We start from the raw sequence: 27,400 nt of genomic DNA on the forward strand, positions 1-27,400 counted from the left end.
ATTTATTTACCCTACGATTACTCACCTGAGATGGTGCAATGCCATAATTAGCCATATTAATCCCAATTACTGAGGAACCAGGTAACTTGGAATGGAAGCCATGCTCTCTGTAAAATTCAGGTATGGAGCCAGGACTGCCAGGATGTATCCGCTGTACTCCTTGAGCAGAAATGACTGAGGCAGGAGTATGACCAATTACTCTACTCTCTGAATGAGGAGAATGAGTAGACTGAGACATTTTCACCTCCAATGCCTTTGGTGAGTCTCTCAGAGTCAGTGAAGGATTCTTAACAGAGGGCGATTTTGAAGATGCTGAAGATATATGAGAGGGTGATGACAGTGAAGGAGGTTCTGGTGTTTGAGCCTTGTGAGCTTCAAGAACACCTGGGTGTTCTGTTAACTGTTGAGGCATAAGTACACGCAAGTCTCTGTTGTAGTGATCCAGATGCAACCCCCCATGATGTATTCCTTTGTACTCAGGCTGTATTACCACGACATCGGAGTGTAATTGGGCCACGGATGTCCTACGTGTTCCTTGATGGAAGTGTCGCACATCATTTTCATTTGCTCCACTCACCTGGCCAGCACTTCCATGTTGTTTCAACAGCCTATCTCTCGTTATTGCTGGTTGGGGTGTAGTGGAGCGTTGTGGCGGACCAGACGTCGGGGAAGAGAGAGAACCTGTGCGTATTCCATAGTTAATTCCAGCCAGAGGAGGAGTGTTCATTCTGGCATTTCCTTGGGACAACTGACCAATTGTGACCGATTGTGTGGCACTGGGAGGGTGAATAATGACAGACTGCTCAGGATGATGTACGTTTGTCACATAGTTGGGTCCACTTGCCCCCAAGCCTACTGAGGTACTAGGTGGGCAAATTTTAGAGAATGGAGAGGCCAATGTCCTTGAACAGTGTAACTCATGTTTTGGTTGACAGACCGATCTATCATTAGGGGTAGCTGGACTTGAAATGTGATTTCCTTGCACAGGGGAGGGGTGTGGACTTAAAACTGGGGTGTGATTGAAGGATTGTGATTGTTTAACATCAGCTTTCACTGAAACAGATTCTGCAACAGGTGCTTTTTTAATACGTTGCTGTAACATTAATTGATTGTACCTCAAGACCTGATGACTGGGACTTAAGTGTTGGAAGGTTTTCAAAGGAGCACCCTGTGAACCAGTAGGAGGAGATGATTCAGATTTGTCAGTAACAGGACCTTGCTTTTTTATGGAGGAAATGACAGGCTGGGCATTGAACCCTTGGCTGCTTAATATAGTACCTGTGTGTCGTTGAGCTGTGGGTGTCTGGGATGCTTTAGGTGTAGATGGCTGAGGTTGAAGTTGCTCTTGTTTAACATGAGATTTTGAAACAGACTGCTGAAATTCAATGTCAGCTGCACTGGGGGGTGGAATTTGGCTGATTTTAGCAACAATACGCTGGGGACCCTCTGTCTTTTGCCCTGAATAACTTAGTACCATCACACCCTCTGAGGTGTTTACCCTCAAACCAGGACCTGAGCCTGTGTTACTGGCTGTATTATCAGAAGGTCGTCCGTCATCAGAATTTGAGAGTCCATGGTAGCTATTATTGTCATTCGTGCTGAAGCGATACTTGTGCTTGGTTTGAGACAGTCCAGAGTTGCGGTTGCTCAAAGATATACGAGGGGTGCTATCAAAATCAAAGGGCATAGGAATTCGACTAATGACAGAAGTAGCAGCAGAAGAGATAACGGTGTTGCCCAGTTTTTCCTTAAAGATATTCAGAGTTTCACTGGGTTGGGGAGGAGGTTGTTGTGGAGGCACCATTTGAGGTGTAACTGGTGTTACAGGACTGGGTCTATCCTCAAGTGCTGAGGATTTTATAACAGGTAAACTCTCACTCTGGGACATTCTGGGGTCCGTTAATGATGTTGTCAGCAGTGTGCTTGGCACAGAACTGCTGTTTAAAGCAGATACATATTTTGGCTCCATTAGAATCTTCCTTAAGGTGCTAGAGCTAGGATCAATATCAGAGGCTTTAGTGTCGGGGGGAACTGCAGTATTTGCAGAGTGCCCACCTACTACCACAGTGGGTGCCGATGCAACTACAGCAACTTTGTGTATAGGAGGTGTCACTTTCTCTTCTGTTCTGGTCACCCAGTCTGGGGATGCATGAGGTACTTTAGATGAATGAGATGGTGTTGCATTTAGACAGGTTGATGGTGGGGTAAGAGCAGGTGCTACTGGTTCTGATGATGGTTCTGGTGACCTTAAATATGAAGGACTATTAGTTCCAGAATGGAAGGCTGATTCTTGAGGTTCAGGCTGATCTATAACAGGTTGTTCAGCCTCCTTGGGAGTGTTTAAGGTCACCACTGATGCAACGTCATTTTTACATGCAGCAGCTACAGTGACTACAGTAGCTGCTGAGGATGAACTGGCTGTTTTAAGATTAGCAGTTTGCATGTCTTCAGGAATTGACTCCGGTAGTTTAACTGCTGCCAATTCGGCTTCCAATACTGCATGTGATATCACAGCTGATTTTTTGTTGGCAGAAACCTTTCGACCTTTGGATTTCTTTGGTGTTTTTAGTCGAGGTCTTCCACCCTTCTTGGGTACCTCTGATGGTGGACATTCAGTAACCACTGTTGGTTGAGATGACTTTGAATCTGGAGTCAAATTACTACTTGGCTCAAAATCCCTTATGTTCTTTATTACCATATCTGTCTCTGGTTCTGTGACCTCATTTGAAGTGGGCAAGACAAGTGACTCTGATGTTGGAAGGAGTGATGTGTATGTAGGAGTGTGAAATCCATCTGCATCAGCAGAAATATTCTCAGCAGTAATTGAATCAATTGCAGCAGCAAGCTCAGTTTCACTTGCAGGATTTGCAGGCTTTTCTACCTCGGTTTGATCAGACTCTGCTGCAACAGGTGTTACAACAGGAGGTTGACAAGATGGCTCCTTGTAGGGTAGTGGTTGTTCAACTGCTAGATTAGAAATATTTTCCACTGCTCTCTCTAATTCCATCTGACGGGCAAGGAACACTTCCTCTGGCTCAACAGGAGGCTCCACATCTGCAAGAACTTCCTCCCTCTCATTTGGGATGAGGTGATCTGATTCTTTGAAATATTTTGCAGTTTTAGACTCCTCTTGAACAGATAATTCTGTTTTGGTTTTCTCTGAAGGATCTTGACAGTGTTGATTGCTTTCATCCCCAGAATACAGTGCATCTTTAACTGCATCCCCACTAAGATCAATGACAAGGTTTTTAAGATTAACTGACTTATCAATAGGTACCGTTTTGGTATTGCGTGTCAATCTTGGCACCTTGACCTTCACACTTTTTTCAGACATCTGTGTTTTGTCCATCAGATCTGTTTCTGGCTTTTTAGCCACTTTTTCCAGGAAGGGAGTCTCCTCTTTTGTTTCAACTTGAGACTTCAAGTTTTCAGAGGTATCAACTTCTGATGGTTTGTCTGTTTTAGCTTGTTTTCTGCACTGTCCAGCTCTAACTATTGCCTGAACCTTTTGAGAGCGAGGAGAACGCCACCCCTCTGCAACTTTAGTTATTTCACCACCTTTTCCAGACTCTTTGATACTAGGGTCATCAAGTTCAGGTGTTTTTGTCTGTTCCCCCTTCACTGAAGACACATCATCCACTCTTTTACGTGTTTTTGGTGGACGGCCTCTCCTTGTGCTGGCTGGTGGAGTCAATAGATCCTGCTGTATAGATTCTTTATCAGCACGTTTTCGCATGGAACGTGAAGATTCAGCAAAATCTTTACCCTGCTGTTGATGCACCTCATCCTCATGTGGTGTGGCATAGACAGAACGAACATTCCGACGTTGCCGTGTTCTGCCATGGGGCACGGATGGGTCACTCATCTGCTCCAAATCTGTTGCATAAACAGGTGATTTGGAAGAGTTTTTGGAGTCAGATATTATATTTATTACCTCTCCTCTTGGTGATGTTCTTTTCAGCTTTTCTCTGTCAATCCGTTCACTCTTCCGTATTGCTGGTTTCTCAATGCTAGCTGGTTGAGATGGCAGCACAGGTAATAATGCTGAGGAGTTTGCTTTTGTTTTTTTATTCTTAGTTTGTTTCCGTACTGGTTGTGTCGGTTCAACCTCAGGTTCAGAGACCACTAACTGCATCTCCAGAGACGACTCCACATTCTGGTGAGAATTACAATCATGATAGTCTGTTTTCTCTTCAGCCAGCTCCACCTTAAGAGGCACTTGTACATCTTCAAGCTTAGCTGGAATAGGAGACAGACACTCAGCAGGCTCAGACTCTGCCTCCAAATTACTTAAGCATGCACCAAGTGCTGGAGGTTTTACATCAGCATTCTGCTTTTCAGCTAAGGTGTTCACTGCAATTTCTGTGTGTTCATTAATTTCTTCTTCAGGCTCTACTTCAGTGTTGTCCATCTTTGTCAAAGGTGCTGTGCTTACTGCATCAGCTGCTTTAATGTCATTCATGGGGCTGGACAATTGATGGGAGACTATTTGAGTATCTTCTAATTTCTCATCTATAACTGGTGACTCAGTAACAGGACCAGCTGGCTTATTCTGGTGCACAAATGTCTCTGTGGGGCTGAGGAGAGATTCTGAAAACAAAGGGCTTGCTGATTTTAAACCAGTCACAACATCAGGTTCTTTAGGGGACTGAACTTGTTCTTGATCTGGCGCAGTATTTTTCTCAACTGTTTCCACCTCAATGGTTTTTTCAGAAGAGTGTGACTCTTGGTCTTTGTCCTTTTTTTGCTGTAGCTCCAAAAATCGGTTATGGAACAGCACTATGGGCTCCTGCAAAAGGTCTGCTCCTACAGTCTCAGCCTTTTCTACAGTGATCGTAGCCTTCTCTCCGATTCCAATCTCAGGATCATTGTCTTTGCATTCAAGATGTCGAAGACGTTTTGAGTCCTGCTCAAATATAGAGCTGTGCAGAAAACGAGAGGCAAATAGTTCTCCATTCTCTTGTTCTTCTCGCTTTGGGTCTTCTTTTTTGTCTTCAAGCTTTCCTTCGGAGTCAGACCGGATTTTCTTTTTTTTCATATACCAGGATGGAATGGGTCTGGGTGTGGGCTCGACTTTCTCTTTGTCTGTGCAATTTCGAAAGCTTGTGAACCGTGAGTCGTAGCCAAGGAAAGACCAGTTGTCTTCCCTTGATGAAGAAAGAGACTTAGCTCGCTCGAGTAAGGCTTTTGTGTCTGGTGTTATTGTCTTATCCAATGCAAATTCATAGAACTTGTTTTTTTCCAAGGAACCTGAGAGTTTGAGGTCCAAAACCTTTCCCTCACTTTCTCTTTTGAGGGAAGTGTCCAGCTTTGGTGACATAGGTGTGTAGTCATCGTCGTCGTCATCATCATCAGAGTCTGACCGAACCTCTCCAGGCTCCAGTTCATGTACAAGGCGCTTTCTAATGCTCTCACGTTTCACAATGGTACTGGGAAAGCTCATTTCTTTCACTACGTCCTGTTTCGTTTTACTCTCCCAACCTGTGTCTGTGACAGTGTTGTGATTATTGCATTTTAATCCATCCCAGTGTGAGTTGTTTTCTGATTTAGATTTGTCTTTTGCTTTATCTATATTCAAATGTAATGAGTCAGCAGGCAAATCCTCATCAACCGAGGCAGAGGTAACACTCCTTTCAGAATCATCATTTAGTTGCCCGGGACCTTGATAATTACATTCTTTATTAGTTATAACATGATAATCAAATGCTTCTAACCTCTTTCGCTTGAGAGGAGGTGAAACATCAGTAACATCCAGAGGGGGTTTGCCTACCACACGTACAAGACATTGATTATCAAAGTCTTGGACATCAATGCTAAATGTATTTTCAGTTTTATCGCAGTCTTGTAGCAGCTGCTGCTGGAGACAATGGCTTTGCTCCATTTGTTTCCTACAGCTTTGTGAGTGGTCCAGGTCAAACAGTAACCTTTCTTCACTATTTAGAGCATCTATTTGTTGCAATGCAGACAGCCTTTTACGGTCAATTAATTCCTGTTCCATTTCTAAGCTTTTGTCATCAGACACTTTAAGACTGAGGCACTGCTGATCCTTTGCTCCAAAACCATGCATCCTCTGATCAAGCTCGTTTATGGGATCTGTTGCTTCCTCTGCCAGTTCCCGAGGCTGCAGGTCAATACTGGGACCGAGATTTTTGCTCATTTCTGAGTCTGGCCCTTCACTTGGGGTACTTAAAGTAACCAGACATTCTTTCTTATCAATTTTACTCTCTTGTTTGGGTATCTCAAGTTGAGTAAATTTTTTGTCCTCCTCCAGCCCCTTTGAGAAATGAATATTGCCCAGCCACTTCAGTCCAAATCGCCCTTCATCTGCATCCTGGGTTACTCTCCTCAGGCGATTAGCTCTTGTTGTTTCTTCCTCAAAACGCCTCTTTCGAGCTGCTAAACGATCAGCATCAGAATTGCTTTTTTCAAATACAGGTTCAGCTTTAAGGTATTTTCTGCCTTTGATTTTGCTTTCTTTGTCTACAATCTCTATTTGGCTAGCCAAACATTTATCTTTTGGCATTTTTCCATGTTTAAGAACCTCTCTACTTTGAATTTCTATACGATGTAACATAGTCTTGTGATCAGCCAAGGGTGGAGCTGGAGAACTGACATGATCACTAGCAGCCCTGAGTCTTTGTGTCTCAACAATGGCATGGTCAATAAACTTTCCTTCCTTTTCTTTGACTCGTGTTAAATGAACAACACAAGGTGGAAGATCTAGCCTTCCTTTTCCAGATTCTTTTTCTTTGGCCAGCGTTTTGCCAGAATTATGCTGGGCTGTGTCAGGGCTGGCATCCCTATCAGGTTCAAGGTCTGTTTCAGATGACGGAACACTAGGAGATGAAAGTTTTAACTTCCTTAATTTGTGCTTCTCAGTTCTGTCTTTTTCTCCTTTATCCTTACGTCCAGCTCGCCTTTCTTTTTCTCCTCCATTTGCACGATCTGCTTCAAAGAGTGGCCTTTCCTTCTCAAGTTTGTCACTTTTACTGTACCGGTCCAAACGAATTCTGTCTGGCTTTTCAAAGTGTGGTGGAGAAATTGAGCTGCAACTGCCACTTCTTTCAGATGAGCGACTGTAAATATGATGTTCGGGGTCACTAACTAGGCGTTCAGTTAAAACAGGGGACACACTGGGGCTAGAAGGACGACGTGGATGAGATGGACTTTGGTTGTGTTCAGCTGTCCGTCGGCTATGATCACGTTCTCTGTCCGTTTCAAAGCGTTCTCTGTCTCTATTGCGTTCTCGCTGCATGTAGCTGTATTTTCTTATATCTTGCTCATAAGGGTCTCGGTAGTCCCTGAATTCACAAGGTTCATCATAATATCTCGGGTCATAATAGTCCGTTGTGTAGGGATCCCATTCTGTGTAAAATTCGCGACTTCTGGCAGAATATTTGCGGCGCAGCTCTTCTGCGTATGTTCCAGGACTTCTTATATTTTCATAGCATGCCCGTTCAGTGGAGAATTCATGATAGAGTGGTCTCCGTTCATCTCTGCAAAAGGAGAAAAAGCGTGCTCTTAAATGTTTTTTCTAATGATAATGACCTAACATAAAAGTAAAAAAAAAAAAAAAGATTTTATAAAAAAAAACACACAATTTCACTAACCGACGGTCAGAAAGGATATCATAAAAATCTCTGATGTCCTGTCCTGATGCCTGCATCGAACGGTAAAAAGCCATCTGACTCTCATGATTGGCAAAGTCAACCTAAAAAACAAAAAATATTGACAGCTGATGAAAAAAAACACAAATGAAACACACACTATCAAATTAAATAACAGTAAACTGTTCCAATTCCAAAAAAGTTGGCACGCTGTGTAAACTGTAAATAAAAACAGAATGTGATAATTTGCAAATCATGGAAACCCTATATTTCATTGAAATAGTCCAAAGACAACATATCAAATGTTGAAACTGAGAAATTTTATTGTGTTTTGAAAAACATATGCTCATTTTGAATTTGATGTGAACAACAGGTTTCAAAAAAGTTGGCATAGGGGCATGTTTGCCACTGTGTTGCATCACCTCCACTTTTAACAACACTGTAAACATTCGGGAACTGAGGAGACCAATTGCTGTAGTTTTGAAAGAGAAATGTTGCACCATTTTTGCCTGATATACAATTTCAGTCACTCAACAGTTCGGGGTCTCCTTTGTCATATTTTACACTTCATAATGCGCCAAAGGTTTTAAATGGGAGACAGGTCTGGACTGCAGGCAGGCCAGTTTAGCACCCAGACTCTCTTACTACGGAGTAGTAAGTTTTAATATGTGCAGAAAGTGGTTTGGCATTGTCTTGCTGAAAGAAGCAAGGCCTTCCCTGAAGAAGATTTTGTCTGGATGGCAGCATATTGCTCTGAAACGTATATATCATATCATTCAGCATTAATGATGCCTTCCCAGATGTACAAGCTACCCATGTCATGTGCACTAAGGCACCCTCATACCACCACAGATGCTGACTTTTGAATTGTGCACCGATAATAAGCCAGATGGTCCCTCTCCTCTTTAGCCTGGAAGACGTGGTGTCCATGATTTCTAAAATGAATTTCTACTTTTGATTCGTCAGACTTCTGGACAATTTTCCACTTCGCCTCAGACCATCGTAAAAGAGCTCGGGCCCAGAGAAGGTGGCGGTGTTTCTGGATATTGTTTATATATGGTTTTAATTTGCATTTGTGGATGCAGTAATGAACCGTTTTCACAGACGATGGGTTTCTGAAGTGTTCCTGAGCCCATACAGTGATTTCCATTACAGACACGTGTCTGCTTTTAATGCAGTGTCGCCTGAGGGCCTGAAGATCACAGGCATCCAATGTCCGTTTTCAGCCTTGTCTCTTGCATACAGAGATTTCTCCAGATTCTCTGAATCTTTTAATGATGTTATGTACCATAGATGACGTGATTCCCAAATTCTTTGCAATTTTACATTGAGGAACGTTATTCTTAAATTGTTGCACTGTTTGCCCACGCAGTCTTTCACAGAGCGGTGAACCCCTCCCCATCTTTACTTCTGAGAGACTTCGCCTCTCTGGGATACTTTTTTTTTTTTAATACCTAAATCATGTTACTGACCTGTTGCCAATTCACCAAATTAGTTTTTTTTTGTTTTGTTTTTTAAGCATTACACAAATTTTTCAGTCTTTTGTTGCCCCTGTCCTAGGGTTGCAAAGGGGTGGAAAGTTTTGGGAATTTTGGAAACTTTCCCAGAAAGTTTCCGGGAATTTTGAAGGGCCCGGGAATATTGGGAATTTTCAATTTTGGCATTTATTAAGTTGTAAACATTTTAAAACATTTCATCACCCAGAAAAACAAATTAAAACCCATGTTAAGCCTTTCTTTCAATTACAGTCATGGCCGAAAGTGTTGGCACCCCAGATTTTTTTTTCCAGAAAATGAAGCATATCTCCCAGAAAATTATTGCATTTACACGTTTTGTTATATACATGTTTATTTCATTTGTGTGCATTGGATTAAAACACAAAGAAAAAGGAAAAAAAACCCAAAATTGATATAATTTCATGCAAAACTCAAAAAATGGGTCGGACAAAATTGCTGGCACCCTCAACTTAATATTTGGTTGTACGCCCTTTGGAAAAAATAACTGAAATCAATCGCTTCCTATAACCATCAACAAGCTTCTTACACCTCTCAACTGGAATTTTGGACCACTCTTCTTTTGCAAATTGCTCCAGTTCTCTCATATTTGAAGGGTGCCTTATCCCAACAGCAATTTTAAGATCTCTCCACAGGTGTTCAATGGGATTCAGATCAGGACTCATTGCTGGCCACTTTAGAACCCTCCAGTGCTTTCTTTCCATCCATTTCTGGGTGCTTTTTGAGGCATGTTTGGGGTCATTGTCCTGCTGGAAGACCCATGACCTAGGACGCAAACCCAGCTTTCTGACACTGGGCCCTACTTTGCGACCCAAAATCCCTTGATAATCTTCAGATTTCATGATACTTTGCACACAGTCAAGGCATCCAGTGCCAGAGCCAGCAAAACAACCCCAAAACATCTTTGACCCTCCACCATATTTGACTGTAGGTATTGTGTTCTTTTCTTTGTAGGCCTCATTCCGTTTTCAGTAAACAGTAGAATGATGTGTTTTGCCAAAAAGCTCTATCTTGGTCTCATCTGTCCACAAGACGTTTTTCCAGAAGGATTTTGGCTTATTCACGTACATTTTGGCAAACTGCAGTCTAGCTTTTTTATGTCTCTGTGCCAGCAGTGGGGTCCTCCTTGGTCTTCTGCCATAGCATTTCATTTCATTCAAATGTCGACGGATAGTTCGCACTGACACTGATGCACCCTGAGTCTGCGGGAGAACTTGAATACATTTGGAACTTGATTGGGGCTGCTTATCCACCATTCGGACAATCCTGCGTTGCAACCTTGCATCAATTTTTCTCTTTCGTCCTCGTCCAGGGAGATTAGCTACAGTGCCATGGGTTTGGAACTTCTTGATGTTGCGCACCGTGGACAAAGGAACACAAAGATCTCTTGAGATGGCCTTGTAACCTTGAGACTGTTGATATTTCTCCACAATTCTGGTTCTCAAGTCCTCAGACAGCTCTCTTCTCTTTCTGTCCTCCATGTTTAGTGTGGCACACGCAATGCAAAGATTGAGTCAACTTCTCTCCTTTTTATCTGGTTTCAGGTGTGATTCTTATATTGCCCACACCTGTTACTTGCCACAGGTGAGTTTAAACGAGCATCACAGGCTTGAACTAAATAATTTACCCACAATTTTGAAAAGGTGGCAATAATTTTGTCCCACCCATTTTTGGAGTTTTGTGTGAAATTATGCAAATTATTATCTTTTCTCAGTTTTTTTGTATTATTTCAATACACACAAAGGAAATAAACAAGTGTTTAAAAAACATGAATAATTGCAATCATTTTCTGGGAGAAATACTTCATTTTCTGGAAAAAAAAATCTGGGGTGCCAACACTTTCGGCCATGACTGTATGTACTGTTTTGTGCTAATTAAGAATAGGACATATTGCTAAAGGCCAATTAATAAAAGGCTTTTAGTTTTTCAATATTAGTATTATATTCAGATTTTTCAGTGAAAAATTATTATTCTCAATCTCAATTATCTAGTGCGAGGGACACTTAATAGAAATCCAATCAAAATTGTCAAAGATCAAATGCGCATTCCCAAGTTCCCGTCCACAGAAGTGTAGAAGGTCTTGTATCCCTTGGTCTACTACACATATTTTGAATACATTTTTTTTGTGTGTGTTGGGGACCTCTCGAATCTGCATTTGAATAGATTTCTATTAAGTGTCCCTCGGACAAGATATCTAGTAATTTTGAATTGAATAGATTATTTTTCTAGAGTGTACCCTTTGGTAAGAATTAACTGGAAATTTAACTCATTGCATAGCAAGTAGTGATTTCTAAAAATCTTGCAAAAACTCAATTTTGACCATTTTTATGACAAAATTTTACAAAACTTGAAGACTTGTCTACAGATTTAATCACAAAGGTATCACATCATAAAATAAGGAATATTTTTTTAAAAATGTAAAATTTCTAATTACTAGTAGTCTTGAAATAAGTTTTGCTGCTTGTAAAATACATTAGTGCCACTTTCCTTTGAATCTGGAGCAAGGCTGTTTAATGTCATTGTTTTAATAGCATTGCATACCCTAATCATTACTTCTAATCCGATAATTTGCAAGCAAATTACTTGACAGGATATGGTTTACAAACCAGTTGCAAAATGAAAAAGGAATTCAAGTTGTTGGAGTCACTCACTCACTATCCGGTTTAACATCACATTTTCCACTTCCTAGCGGGTCTGACGTTGCATGGCGACGTAACGCCCTCTTCCGTACTTGTCGCGCCTTAGCATCAACAGTTCTGAGACCTGACACTTTGAGATCCTTTGTCATACGCTCACCCCAGGTCTTATGGGGTCTACCCCTCTTCTTATTTCCTCTAACCTGGAAATCCAAAATCTGTCCCGTCCACCCATTGCTTCTCTGTACGTGGCCGTACCACATTAAGCACCTTAGCCGTACAGCTTTTTCCAGGTCTTGAAGCTTACGTGTCTCCCGTAGGGCAGAGGTACTCACTCTGTCCTCGGGCTTAATGTGGCACAGCCACCTCAGCATACAACGTTCATTGCGCTCCAGCCTTTTCAGGTCACTGGACTTCAGGGGCCAGCACTCACTGGCATAGATCATGGCACTCCTCACGCAGGTATTATATATCTTGCTACGAGTGGCAAGTGAGATGCTCTTGCTTGCCAGGATTGGCAGTAACTCCCTGAACTTCCCCCAAGCACACCTCGTCTTTGTGATTGTTGCAGCTTCGCAGCCCCCACCAGGTGTCAAGCTATCACCCAGATAACAGAAAGAGTCAACCACTTCCAGCTTGTGGCTGTCGACAACATGATCACACGCTCTGACATCAATAGGTCTTGCTGTACCCAGGCATCTGCTACACCTGTAGGCAGGGTCGGCAGCCAGTCTACCACGGATATTGCTGCATCTCTTGTGAATCCAGTGGGAACATCCATTACAAAAGATGGAATTACTACCAACTCCACTACGACAGACACCACAAGGATACTTGCCCAAGTCTTTCAAGGTGTTGAGCTTGGGACCACAGAACATCACCTTGGTTTTACTCATGTTCACTTTCAAGCCCTTTGACTCCAATCCTGACTTCCAGACCCGCAATTTCTCTAAGACACCCCCTAGATTCCGATATTATGACCAGGTCATCTGCATATAGCAGCTCCCAAGGACAACCTGTGTGAAAGTCCCTCGACAGAGCTTCCAGGACGATGGTGAATAACAGAGGGCTCAGCACAGACCCCTGATGAACACCGACTTGGACTTCAAAATCAACACTGAAAGAGTTGTTAACACGTATTCTGCTTTGGTTCTAAAGCTTGTTAACGCCGGGGTGGTTGTGAGGTTTTACCCTCTCAGCTTATAAAATGCTCCAATGGCACAGCCCAAAATATAGCCTCTGACAACCAAGTCCAGCTCCTGGCCTTCACGTGGCTGAACTGTTTCGAACTAACAGGAGAAGGGGCGAAAGGCGGGTCACTGGTGCCTTAAAACCAGTTTGCCGGCGTTTTATGTCAACTCGTTGCATGATCCTGGTGTTTGACAAGATTTGGAATCCAGTCCCTAGGCGCTGTGAGTTCTAGGTTGGTGTTAGGAAGAGCATCCAACTGTAAAACTCTGCTTCGTTATAAATTCATGGTAGTTCGTATTAGTGATAAAAAAGACGGGACTCCTAGCGATAGGAGTGTCGTTAACGGTAGGGTTGGTGTTAGATGTGGGCACCGCCAGATCGTCAGCCCGTTACCACGTCAAATGTTTCGGGTCGCATCCTTGAATGTTGGCACAATGAGAGGAAGATGTAGTGAGGTTGTTGGAGTATAATTAGTAAACAAAAAAGTTATAGGAAACAGTCTTCAAAATCATAAGTAGAGTTAAGGTTGCTTTTGAAGATAAGTTCTCACAAAGTCTAAGGTTATTTGTTTAATTCATTATACATGTACCAGGGAAAACCCGTATTGTTCTTGTAAAACATCTGGTGGTTATTAATTTTCTCAGTTGTTTAATTAGTTGCATGCTTGTTTTTGCTTGTATGTTCTTCTGAACAGAACAGAGACCCAGAGAAATATCCTAATCTGAATAAAAGGACCTTATTTTTTTCTATCAATTTTGAAGTAAAGCTGGTTTTGAAAATTCCCGAAAGTTCCCCAAAATTCTCATAAATTCCCGTTAATTCCCAAAATCTCCATGGAAATTTTCCATTCTGAAAATTTCCAGGAATTTTGCAACCCTACTCTGTCCCAACTTTTCTGAAATGTGTTGCTGACATCAAATTCAAAATGAGCATATTTTTTTCAAAAAACAAAATTTCTCAGTTTCAACATTTGATATGTTGTCTTTGCACTATTTTCAATGAAATATAGGGCTTTCATGATTTGCAAATTTTCCCATTCTGTTTTTATTTGTTTTACACAGTGTCCCAACGTTTTTGGAATTGGGGTTGTAATAGCCAAATTTGTTTGTGTACCTTAATTTTGTTACCCCCAATCTTCCAACCCTTGGTTTCCTTTACTGCAGCCTGTGCACATTCAATGTTGTTATAAAGGACCAGGGCCATCCCCTTCAGTCTGTCAAATACAACCTAGTGAAACCAGAAAAGCAATAATGACAAATGGGAATCACTTGGCGGGGAATACAGGAAGTGAAATTATTCTCAGGAAGAATGAGTACCTTAACAACATGTCCATAACGGCAAAAATGTCTTGTAAGATACTGTTCTGTAATGTTGGAAGCCAGGCCATCCAACCATACACATGTGGTAGGCATACTTTTTCCAAATCCTAACTGTAAAACAAACAAAGAAAGAAAACAATTATTGTCATTCAGCTTGAGACATTACAATGCAAGCACAAAGATAAGGCATAAGTTCATGATGTAATTTTTCTCAGGGCTAAGTGGTAGCCTGGCAGCACAGTTAATAAATAAATAAATAAATAAATAAATAAATGTTGGGTTAGGAGTGCTGCTTTTACAGAGATGCCTACCCCAAATTTTGAATTTCAGTATTCTTGAAAACATTTTTTCAGTATTTTGGAATGACTTTCAGTAACATTAATTTATGCGCATTTCCATTATAAAGAGGTGTATATACCAATATGTTTAACAATTAAATTATTAAAAAGAACTGTTTTGTGTGAATTGAATAAACAAAACACGAGCAGCCATCTCAACTGAATTTCCACTCAACAAATTTCTAGCGCATACAATATATCACATTTTCATAAATACAATAGTGTTCCCTGTTTGCAGACATTACGGTTGACTACCAATCATTGGTATTGAATGCAACTCCTCAAAAGTATTATATTATATTGCCTGGCAAAATGTTCTACCTGTTAACGGATTCTAATAAAATTTTTAAAAAAATTTCTTATTTCATGCCAAAGAGAGTCCGACATTGTTATCTTAATGTCCCAATATATAAATACTTCAGCATAATGCTTCAGAAGAGACACTGAATAAAATGACATTTATAATTGTATTTAAAACAGTGGAATGATCAATTTTTTGCCACAATCCCAACAACACTAATCATAAAATTCTGTTTTTGATCATACTACATGTACATTTGCACTTGCAACACTGAAAAGACTTTGAATTAAAGTAGTACAGCCAGTGTTTGATATTTCAGTGAATAAAAATCAGACATGTAAAAAGAAACTGAATAAGTTTAACTCACATTTCATGGCACTAATTGGCAAGTTCAACGCCAAGCATAGGTCAACCATCACCGCTTCAGCACGTGTCACGTTCCGTGTCTTTTCATCCACAGATTTCATAAAAAACTGCTGGATACCCCCAGATTTACTTTCCGCCTGACTCGCCATTTCAGCATACTCCACGTTTGTTTTTTTTTGTAGTTGACATGCTGCGTGCAGTCATCGCGACCACCATGAGTGATGTTAATGTCAGTTCTACACAGTTTGCAGTGCGCGTATCCATTGCCCTTTTGACTGGGTGTAATGCACGGCCATTCTACCGTATCGAAAATAGCGCGAACAAATGTGCGGAATCTGCGGATGTCACACACAGCATGTGCGGAATCTGTGCATGTCACACACAGCATGTGTGGTTGTCGTAAAAATAAATAGCCTAGCCGTGAATCGCGCATGGATTGAAAAAGTCGCTTGGACATTTAAAAACAACTCACTGGAATTTTTTAAGACTTTATAATAATTCCGTACAGAATAACACTGCTTGCCGTAACATCATATTTATGTAACTTTTCCGTACAAAACACGGCCAATCCGTACTAGTAGGCATCTCTGCTTTTATATGCTATCAAATCACCTCCACATTCTACAAACACCAAGATAAATTTCGCATAGAGATAATTAAAATGGCCAGAAAAATATGTTTATACCCAACCCAAACAGTAACACACTTACTGTGCTGGTCAATTAAACTCAACCAGCACAACAGAACTCAGATATTTCCAAGTTTCATTTTTTAAAAAGTTAAAAATAAAGGTACACATTTTAATCCTCACCTTTAATCTATTACTCCCAAGGTACTCGCCATCCATTTTCTTTATTGCTTTGCAGACACTAGCGATGTCACAGTATTGCAGAAAGGCATACTGTGGGGCACCATTTACCTTCTTTATATCAATATCCTGTCGAGGATGGATGAGGCAAACATCAGACAATCATTAGCATTTCAATTTCAATTAATTCAAGAAACAGACTGACTGACTGTTAAATTAATGTGAGAACAAAATACAACATTGAGCACATTTGGCAAAAGTAGTTTTCCTTATTACTCAAACCCAACTTACAACAATGTCCCCAAAGCGCTGAAAAATGTTAAGCAGGTCATGGTAACTTGTGGTCTTCTCTAAATTTCCAATGAACAGTGTTCGTGTAGCTTTGGGATGAAATTCATCTATCCGTTCATCGAGTGGCCGGAACTCATTCTCACTTTCGGTCTCTGCATGCCAAAAACATGGACATATAATTAGTGCAAATGCTGCAATCTGTTACATACGATAAATTTTTATTCATTCTGTGAAATGATTTAAAGAACAATATGTAAATGTGTGTAAAACGTCAGTTGAACACACTGATATATTACCAATTATCCATCCATTATCTGTAACCGCTTATCCTGTGCAGGGTTGCGGGCAAGCTGGAGCCTATCCCAGCTGACTATGGGCAAGAGGCGGGGCACACCCTGGACAAGTCGCCAGGTCATCGCAGGGCTTATTACCAATTAATTTACAAAATTACATTTACATAGCACTGAGTATGAAACAGTTTTTCAAACTGTTTACTTCATTAGATATTCTTCACACATATTTACAAGAGAAAAACATACCAACGGACATCGTAAAACTGGAAAAAAGACACGTCAGAGATGTAAAACTTCCATGCTAGCAGGCTACTGTGACAATTTCTAAACAAACATGGCCGCCAGGTTTGCTTCGTTAAAAATGGAAGATTTTGAGAGAACTTTGGCTGCCAGGTTGCTCAATTGTGTGTAGTTGTCGATGCTGATTTAAAAAAGTAACTAAGTAAATTACATAGAGACATGAATACTGAAGTATGAGTGAAAAATACTGTAGCGAGTGTGCATGGAAGAAGACTCTGGAGACAGAAATCTTAGTTTCTCAGTCATATTAGCCTGTGCTACTTGCGCTCGGTCGCACTGCTTTATTTGTATTCGCTAACACTACTGATGAACGCTACAACAGCTGGAAGGTGACTGCACTGCTGCGCTAACAGTGCTAACTCGCAGGTAAGCTAGCGTTGGCCTTTGAGAATGCTGATATGAAGAGTATGTATGCATAATAATAATAATAATAATAATGGCTGACTTTTTTTTTTCATGGTATATCAGATATATTCCATTCAGCTAGCATGATACTGAACTCATCTTCAACTCGTTCAATATCATGCTAGATGAATGGAATATACAACCCCGATTCCAAAAAAGTTGGGACAAAGTACAAATTGTAAATAAAAACGGAATGCAATAATTTACAAATCTCAAAAACTGATATTGTATTCACAATAGAACATAGACAACATATCAAATGTCGAAAGTGAGACATTTTGAAATTTCATGCCAAATATTGGCTCATTTGAAATTTCATGACAGCAACACATCTCAAAAAAGTTGGGACAGGGGCAATAAGAGGCTGGAAAAGTTAAAGGTACAAAAAAGGAACAGCTGGAGGACCAAATTGCAACTCATTAGGTCAACAGAGATCTTGCAGTCACGTGACCAGAAAGTACACAGGCGCCATCTTGTCGGTCAACAGCACAGCTGAATACTGCTGCACTCGTGTACAGAATGGATCAATTTCAACCGACGGACTACACGGCTCATTTTTCTAATGAACAGATAACTAGATATATGTCTAAAATAAACGATCTACAGATTATTGACCCTTATGGCTTTCCGGACGGAGTTTTCACGACCGTGTCAGTGGATATGTAACTGCCAGCGGAATACCCGGATGTGTATAATTACCTCATCAACTTTCCCTCGCTGTTCAGTGGTGAAGCACTGCGTGCTTATAAATCTCTGGACAGTTATCTTTACAGAAATTAAGGATTTGTCAGCGACTCAGATGTGGCATCTTGTAAACAAGAAAATGATCCTCACTGGATGGGTAACTCACTTAAGTATTGAGTATAGCACTGACCAGCCGATTATAGAATAGAATAAGGTAATTCCAGCTGTAATTTCAAATCGTCTGTCTTGTTTACCTGGCGTTGGAGAGGTAGAGGCTTAGCAGGGGAGGTTTGAGTGGCTGTTTTCTGAGCTTAGTCAACAGGCCGGCTCTGCAGCCTCGCTTTTGCTCCCGGCGCCGCCTCCTTAGCTTTGCTTCCAATAACAATCCACGGAGACCCCGCTGGTCTCGCTATCTCGTCCGGAATGTTTTTTTTTTCTCGTCCAGAATGTTGTGCATGCGATGGAAATCGCTACAAACCGTCATTTTCTGCTGGAAACCAATGTCCAGTAAGTCCATACGGTTGTAGTGGATACTGAAGTCCGGTACAGACGAACAACACGCAAAAATACACACAAAAAACATAAAAAATGTGCACAGGCAGGGAGAGCTTGTAGCCGCAGCCGTTGTAGTAGAATTGTATATAGTAGGTTTTTCCAGAAGAAAAGGTAGAAGTAGAAGCAGAAGTAGAACCAGAAGTAGAAGTAGAAGGCGGAAATATGGCGTTTGACCGAAAAGATGGCGTCTGTCACAATCTGGATCGGCTGTGACGTCACATGCAAGTGCTCCATTGGCAATAGGCCATTAACATGACTGGGTATAAAAAGAGCATCTTGGAGTGGCAGCGGCTCTCAGAAGTAAAGATGGGAAGAGGATCACCAATCCCCCTAATTCTGCGCCGACAAATAGTGGAGCAATATCAGAAAGGAGTTCGACAGTGTAAAATTGCAAAGAGTTTGAACATATCATCATCTACAGTGCATAATATCAAAAGATTCAGAGAATCTGGAAGAATCTCTGTGCGTAAGGGTCAAGGCCGGAAAACCATACTGGGTGCCCGTAATCTTCGGGCCCTTAGACGGCACTGCATCACATACAGGCATGCTTCTGTATTGGAAATCACAAAATGAGCTCAGGAATATTTCCAGAGAACATTATCTGTGAACACAATTCACTGTGCCATCCGCCGTTGCCAGCTAAAACTCTATAGTTCAAAGAAGAAGCCGTATCTAAACATGATCCAGAAGCGCAGACGTCTTCTCTGGGCCAAGGCTCATTTAAAATGGACTGCGGCAAAGTGGAAAACTGTTCTGTGGTCAGACGAATCAAAATTTGAAGTTCTTTATGGAAATCAGGGACGACATGTCATTCGGACTAAAGAGGAGAAGGACGACCCAAGTTGTTATCAGCGCTCAGTTCAGAAGCCTGCATCTCTGATGGTATGGGGTTGCATTAGTGCATGTGGCATGGGCAGCTTACACATCTGGAAAGACACCATCAATGCTGAAAGGTATATCCAGGGTCTAGAGCAACATATGCTCCCATCCAGACAACGTCTCTTTCAGGGAAGACCTTGCATTTTCCAACATGACAATGCCAAACCACATACTGCATCAATTACAGCATCATGGCTGCGTAGAAGAAGGGTCCGGGTACTGAACTGGCCAGCCTGCAGTCCAGATCTTTCACCCATAGAAAACATTTGGCGCATCATAAAACGAAAGATACGACAAAAAAGACCCAAGACAGTTGAGCAACTAGAATCCTACATTAGACAAGAATGGGTTAACATTCCTATCCCTAAACTTGAGCAACTTGTCTCCTCAGTCCCCAGACGTTTACAGACTGTTGTAAAGAGAAAAGGGGATGTCTCACAGTGGTAAACATGGCCTTGTCCCAACTTTTTTGAGATGTGTTGTTGTCATGAAATTTAAAATCACCTAATTTTTCTCTTTAAATGATGCGTTTTCTCAGTTTAAACATTTGATATGTCATCTATGTTCTATTCTGAATAAAATATGGAATTCTGAAACTTCCACATCATTGCATTCCATTTTTATTTACAATTTGTACCTTGTCCCAACTTTTTTGGAATCGGGGTTGTATCTGATAGACCACTCAACACCAGCCAATATTATTTAAATAAGTCACTCAGATCCGCTATGTATTTTGTATGAAAAATGTGGGTTTTTCAACAGGAGAAGATAAACTTCATATCTTCAAGCCAATGTGTGATTTTCTTTTTATTTTCTCAACACATTCACCAACAAAAAGTCCCCAAATTTATCAAAACAATTCATCAATTTCCTCACGAGTGACATATAAAGATTTACGTCATGGTTTTGGATCTCCATGTCCCCGATGTAGCTCGCATGAAAAATGAGTGGCGTATTTCCTAGTAAAACACTCGTGTCCATATAATATAAATATTACATTGACAGTGAGTAAAATATCTCCGATTTAACAGATGAACCTAAGAGAAAATAATTTGCCTGTATCCTTTTTAACATTCTCTATTAAAAAGGTACTCATGGCTACCTTTAAAAAACTAACTCACCAGGGCCAGTCCAGGCAGTAACATCAATTTGCATCCCAAAAAAGAGTTTTCCCTTTGATGCACTAAGAGCTTTTTCTTGGTCCTCTTGCTGACGAAAAAAGACAAGTCCATATCTTTCTTCAGAGGCACCATGAATCTGAACTGATGTCACTTTTCCGTGCTTTTTAAACTCATGGAAAAGACCATCTTTCAGACTAGTATCTGAAATTGAACAAAATATTGTCACCACCACGATCACCATCAGTATCATGATTATAGAATAATCCCAGACGTTTACCTGTTGAACGCACAGGCAGGTTCTGCACTTTGATACCAAAACTCTTGCGGGGCTCATCTTTATCAAGTGGAGGCAGAGGCTGAGAGGAAGGAGCTGGTACAGCAGTTGACTGAACAGATCGAGCTGGAGACTCATCACTGGAGCTGCTACTGGATTCACTGTTTATAAAGCACAAAAACCCTGTAAATATTCACCATCGACATTTTAACTTTTTTTCAACCTTAATCTTACATTTTTGTCAGTACAACAGCACCTGTGGGGACCTAAAGCAACACAACATGCGTGAATCCTCAAAAAACATTAGCATGACATGAAAAACTGTAGCAGTTACAATCATTTTGAAACAGTTCATATTTTCATTCATTTCTTTTTCATTTAATTATCTTCAGTAATCGCTTTATCCTGGTCAGGGTCATGGTGCATCCAGAGCCTGTGCGTGCAAGTTACAAATACACCCTGCTGGGCGTCGCACACACACACACACACACACACTCAGACCGAGGGGCAATTTAAAATAGAAAGTCTCCCTACTGACACGTTTGTTGAGAAGTGGAAGAAAACCCATATATTACTGTCACATTTACCCTCATCAGTGTTCATTACAATACCCAGCAGGCGTTATATAAATATCAGAGAATCACTGTAAATCGTCACAAACAACCATTCATTATTACTTTAACCCTTACCAGTACAAACTACTATTTACTCCTGCAGCCGGTTTCACTAAGTTAGACTATGACTTTAACTTAGACAGCGGGTATAGTCGGGCTTAGCATAGACGTCTAACAAATACTGTTGCACAAAGCAGTTAAGACTCTGACTATCTTAAGTTGTACTATGCTGCAAAGGATTGTGGGTATTTTAAGACTCTTTTCAAAACAAAAAAAATGGCGGACAGTGGTCGTTCAGTGCCGTTTAGCCACTTGGAAAATCTGGCTATATTAGAGGAATTTAATTCCTACAAAGACGTTTTATTAGGCAAATTCAGCGAAGAATGTAGCAATAAGAAAAAACATGAAGTGTGGGAAAAAATAACGTCGTCTGTGAATAGCGTTAATCCATCTGCGAGAAGAGATGTTGCTGCCGTGCGTAAAAACACCCCCACTGGAGGAGGGGGTTTGAAGAAACTAAAAGTAACCACCGAAATGGTCATCAACATTTATGGCGACGAGTCGCCCTTATTCTGGGGAGTGAAAGGAGCAAAGGAGAGCGGAGTAACCGGCTTCGCCAGACCCAGCAGCAACTCCCTTAGCAACGTTGCTAGCAGCGTTGAAGCTGAGGCTCCTTCACCCTCGGAGTTGTCATCACCCAGTACCTGCGCGGATGTGACACTACACGAAAAGCCTACCAAAAGGAAAGACTGCAACTTAAATTGAAGAGACTTGCGCAGATGGAGGAGTGATGTAGTAATGTGTGTGTGTGTGTGTATATGAGAGAGAGATAAGTGATGAGTGGTGATGTAATTATATGCATAAATGAATTGATATTTATATTATTTATATATAAGTAATAAAATGAATAAGCTGGCATTACACTGTTTGTTCTTTATTGAATACTTTATAGTTAGATTATAATAGCCTAAATTTGTGTATTACGTACTTGCAATGTACTTCACTGCCTTAACATTTCAAGCTTTCTTGTAGTTATTGACATTGATGGCACTTATGGCTTGACTGTTTTTTTTTAAATTAAATTTTATAGCCCTTAGACCCATATTAGACTGGGGGGAGGGTGTCTTACTTTTTAAGCCTAAATTAGACTTAAAAAATTAGTCTTAACTTTTGTGAAACTGTCTTACTTGCATTAGACTGGTCTATAAAGAAACTTAAGACCAATCTTAACCCATAGACCAGTCTAAACTACTTTAGTGAAACCGGACACTGGAATTAGAGCCCTGCACTCCTGCGGGAGTCCCGCGGGACCCGACGCAAAGCAGTGCGGCGCGGGACAAATTTTGAAAGCTCATTGCGGGCGCGGGTGGGAGGGGGAGTGCACAATGCAGGAGCGGGCGGGAGAGGTGATAAGCTGCAGTCCCGCTAACTAAAAACGTGTTTAAAATAAAATTTATAAATTATTAATTTATGTCTATCATATGAGTGATTCCACGCTTATGGGTACTGAAATGGGGACATGAACTTATTCACCTAAAACCATTTCTTTTTTTACCATCAGGTCACAAAACATGTAATCTTTAATGAATGATATGTTAAAAGATAACTTTAATTTTCTGAGATGTAATAAAAAACATATTTATATGCCAAAGTCAAGCCTATGAGTTCCAAAATGATGTCTGTTACATTACTTCTGTTACGATTGTCCATCTCGCGTCTGTTACAAATTAATTACAATCTAGCTATATACCATGTTAATCTTATTGAAAGAATGTGTATGTTTATTCTACTACACATTCATCTCATCTCATTATCTCTAGCCGCTTTATCCTTCTACAGGGTTGCAGGCAAGCTGGAGCCTATCCCAGCTGACTACGGGCGAAAGGCGGGGTACACCCTGGACAAGTCGCCAGGTCATCACAGGGCTGACACATAGACACAGACAACCATTCACACTCACATTCACACCTACGGTCAATTTAGAGTCACCAGTTAACCTAACCTGCATGTCTTTGGACTGTGGGGGAAACCGGAGCACCCGGAGGAAACCCACGCGGACACGGGGAGAACATGCAAACTCCACACAGAAAGGCCCTCGCCGGCCCCGGGGCTCGAACCCAGGACCTTCTTGCTGTGAGGCGACAGCGCTAACCACTACACCACCGTGCCGCCCTCTACTACACATGTTTATTAATTATATTTGCTAAAACATCACCTTCCTATGTTTCAAAAAGTAATTCTACATTGTTAAAATTGAGAATATATATGTCCACAACACTTCTGTTACGTTCTGACTTTGGCATATAAATATGTTTTTATTACATCTCAGAAAATTAAAGTTATCTTTTAACATATCATTCATTAAAGATTACATGTTTTGTGACCTGATGGTAAAAAAAGAAATGGTTTTAGGTAAATAAGTTCATGTCCCCATTTCAGTACCCATAAGCGTGGAATCACTCATATATAATTTGTGCTGGATATTTTATTTGGCATTAATAAAAACATTTTAAGATGCCTAAATTTGTGGATGTGGTCTAATCTCGCGTACGTTTCCGATTCCTTTCCGCTCTTCCATGTTTGAGATCTCCGATCATGGCAGAAGAGCAGACTATCTCTGTAAAGCTTCAGCTATGCATGCCGCCTGGCAATGCGCACCCTCGCTACGTGCGCTAGGTGAAGGATCGGTCAGTGGAGAGCTCAGCATGTTTAATTCCCCAAGCCAATGACAAGAACTTTCGTGAGAAATAACGCGAACGTCTGCATCATGCGGGATTTGCGGGCGGGAGCGGGACAAAATATGGCAGGCGCGGGCGGGACAAAATATGGCAGGCGCAGGCGGGACAAAATATGGCAGGCGCGGGCGGGAGCGGGACTGAAAATCATAATTCTTTCTGGGAGCGGGACTGCACAACGCGGGAGCGGGACTGAAAATTCTGTCCCGCGCAGACCTCTACCTGGAATGCTGGTTGGTAAAATTTTAACTTGTCAGAGATAGGATTGTATAATACAGTGGTGCTTGAAAGTATGTGAACCCTTTAGAATTTTCGATATTTCTGCATAAATATCACCTAAAACATCATCAGATTTTCAGACAAGTCCTAAACATAGATAAAGAGAACCCAGTTAAACAAATGAGACAAAAATATTATACTTGGTCATTTATTTATTGAGGAAAATAATCCAATATTACATATCTATGAGTGGCAAAAGTATGTGAACCTCTAGGGTTAGCAGTTAATTTGAAGGTGAAATTAGAGTCAGGTGTTTTCAATCAATGGGATGACAATCAGGTGTGAGTGGGCACCCTGTTTTATTTAAAGAACAGGGATCTATCAAAGTCTGATCTTCACAACACATGTTTGTGGAAGTGTATCATGGCACGACCAAAGGAGATTTCTGAGGACCTCAGAAAAAGCGTTGTTGATGCTCATCAGGCTGGAAAAGGTTACAAAACCATCTCTAAAGAGTTTGGACTCCACCAATCCACAGTCAGACAGACTGTGTACAAATGGAGGAAATTCAAGACCATTTACCCTCCTCAGGAGTGGTCGAGCAACAAAGATCACTCCAAGAGAAAGGCGTGTAATAGTCGACAAGGTCACAAAGGACCCCAAACTTCTAAGCAACTGAAGGCCTCTCTCACATTGGCTAATGTTAACGTTCATGAGTCCACCATCAGGAGCACACTGAACAACAAATGGTGTGCATGGCAGGGTTGCAAGGAGAAAGCCACTGCTCTCCAAAAAGAACATTGCTGCTCATCTGCAGTTTGCTAAAGATCACGTGGACAAGCCAGAAGGCTATCGGATAAATGTTTTGTGGACGGATGAGCCCAAAATAGAACTTTTTGGTTTAAATGAGAAGCGTTATGTTTGGAGAAAGGAAAACACTGCATTCCAGCAGAAGAACCTTATCCCATCTGTGAAACATGATGGTGGTAGTATGATGGTTTGGGCCTGTTTTGCTGCATCTGGGCCAGGACGGCTTGCCATCATTGATGGAACAATGAATTCTGAATTATACCAGCGAATTCTAAAGGAAAATGTCAGGACATCTCTCCATGAACTGAATCTCAAGAGAAGGTGTAAAACGTAATCATTCTCACAACTTAAAGTTAAATTATATTTTGATTACAATTCAAATGCTTTTGTAAAATTGATTTGCATATAAAATAACTACATCATGAAGAATTAAAGCCCCTCCTTCACAGATGAGTGAAAATATTGAATAAATTTCCTCTTTTTGATTGCTTGGGTTAAAAATGCCAAGTTATGATGACTGAATTGATTATTCACTTAAATATGAATAATATGATACATTTTGGGTATTTGATATGGCGAAATAGGACTGTTTGCTTACAAAATGACAGTGAAATATAAGCAGTATCAGTGATGCTGTTAAAAATGACCCTTTCAATAATGCATACTGTCAAAACGATCCATTTTCTCATCCTGATCAATTACATACAACAGGGATGAGAGTGGGTCCTGATGAAAAAAAAGCAGAAAATCTGTAAAATGTCCTGAGGGCGCCAAAGGCACCTGAAGTAATAAGGGAGGTCCAGGGGGACACCCCCCGGGAATTTTTTTTCAAAATGAGACCTTACACACCCTATTTCCTGCAATCTGAGCTGTAGTTAATTAAAACACCTGATGCCTATTTTCATACTTATTGAAATAAAAACACTATTATATGGAATAATATGTACCAAAATCAATGTGTATTGCATTAATTCAAAATAATATCTACATTTTATGGGGACTGGTTATTACTCACTGTCAACACTAGTTTTTCTAAAAAACGTCCATTAAAATTCGTAGTTATTTGCAGTTCCATTAATAATTCAAATTTTCATATATTCAATATATTTGTAGGTACACACAGTCCCTTTAAGAAACTACAGGTCCCATCGGCCAGCTTCCGCGTTGACCTGTGTCACGGCTGGGCGGGATCACCTACGTCACATCCTCCAGGAAGCCATAAGTAACCCGGAAACTTCCAACTCGGTCTCTTTGGTGCTGTGAATCTCGTCGCAAGTGGCGCGTTCTACAGAGATAAAGAGGCCGCTCACCAGAGCATCCAAGATACCGTGTCCGCGTGGGTTTCCTCCGGGTGCTCCGGTTTCCCCCACAGTCCAAAGACATGCAGGTTAGGTTAACTGGTGACTCTAAATTGACCGTAGGTGTGAATGTGAGTGTGAATGGTTGTCTGTGTCTATGTGTCAGCCCTGTGATGAGCTGGCGACTTGTCCAGGGTGTACCCCGCCTTTCGCTCGTAGTCAGCTGGGATAGGCTCCAGCTTGCCTGCGACCCTGTAGAACAGGATAAAGCGGCTACAGATAATGAGATGAGATTTTAAGCTACTACGTTTGTTGAGGTAGTGACCTTGACCCTGAGGCTTTCCGTTTAGATCAAAACACATGATCGTATTGGTTTTGGGTACGCGGAAAATGGAGTTACGACGGTGATCAAATATTTTGCATGATGTTTTATTACGGTTATGATTATTCTGTGAGCGCACCAATCCTTAGGTGTATAAAGTTACAACTTAAAATACAATTAGTGAAAACTGTAGACTTTTCAGTGGACTACAACCTTTTTAAGGGAACGCGATGTAGTCAACCATTTATCGCGTCCCAGATCAAACCGCCATTTTTCCACAAATTTGCAGAATTTTTGCCAAATTCTGAATAGAGTATTCACATCAAAGATTTAGTTTTATATGTATTATTTCTTTCATCATTTTATTTCAAATTAAAACCAACATCACCATTCAAAACCGTATAGTTTATTGACTGAGTATATTTAGTGGGGTACCCCCACAGTACCCAGTTTCTGAGACAGATCCCTATAGCTAATATAACCACATGGGCTCAGGATTACTTTGGCAAACCTTGGCCAA

The 27,400-nt window shown here is 41.0% G+C and overlaps 1 protein-coding gene across 1 annotated transcript in view; it reads right to left on the bottom strand.

Moving 5' to 3' along the window:
- Window positions 1–27,400, bottom strand: part of spen (spen family transcriptional repressor) — an 89,820-nt gene that overhangs the window by 2,913 nt on the left and 59,507 nt on the right. Inside the window, exons 4-11 of the mRNA XM_060938334.1 lie at window positions 20,886–21,043; window positions 20,609–20,809; window positions 16,372–16,523; window positions 16,084–16,209; window positions 14,265–14,378; window positions 14,062–14,175; window positions 7,611–7,711; window positions 26–7,496 (exon numbers count right to left, since the gene is read on the bottom strand). Of these exons, the coding sequence (XP_060794317.1) occupies window positions 26–7,496; window positions 7,611–7,711; window positions 14,062–14,175; window positions 14,265–14,378; window positions 16,084–16,209; window positions 16,372–16,523; window positions 20,609–20,809; window positions 20,886–21,043 (8,437 nt within the window). The remainder of the gene's footprint in view (window positions 1–25; window positions 7,497–7,610; window positions 7,712–14,061; window positions 14,176–14,264; window positions 14,379–16,083; window positions 16,210–16,371; window positions 16,524–20,608; window positions 20,810–20,885; window positions 21,044–27,400) is intronic.

This window comes from Neoarius graeffei, chromosome 13, assembly GCF_027579695.1.
Source record: "Neoarius graeffei isolate fNeoGra1 chromosome 13, fNeoGra1.pri, whole genome shotgun sequence".
NCBI classification, from domain to species: Eukaryota; Metazoa; Chordata; class Actinopteri; order Siluriformes; family Ariidae; genus Neoarius; species Neoarius graeffei.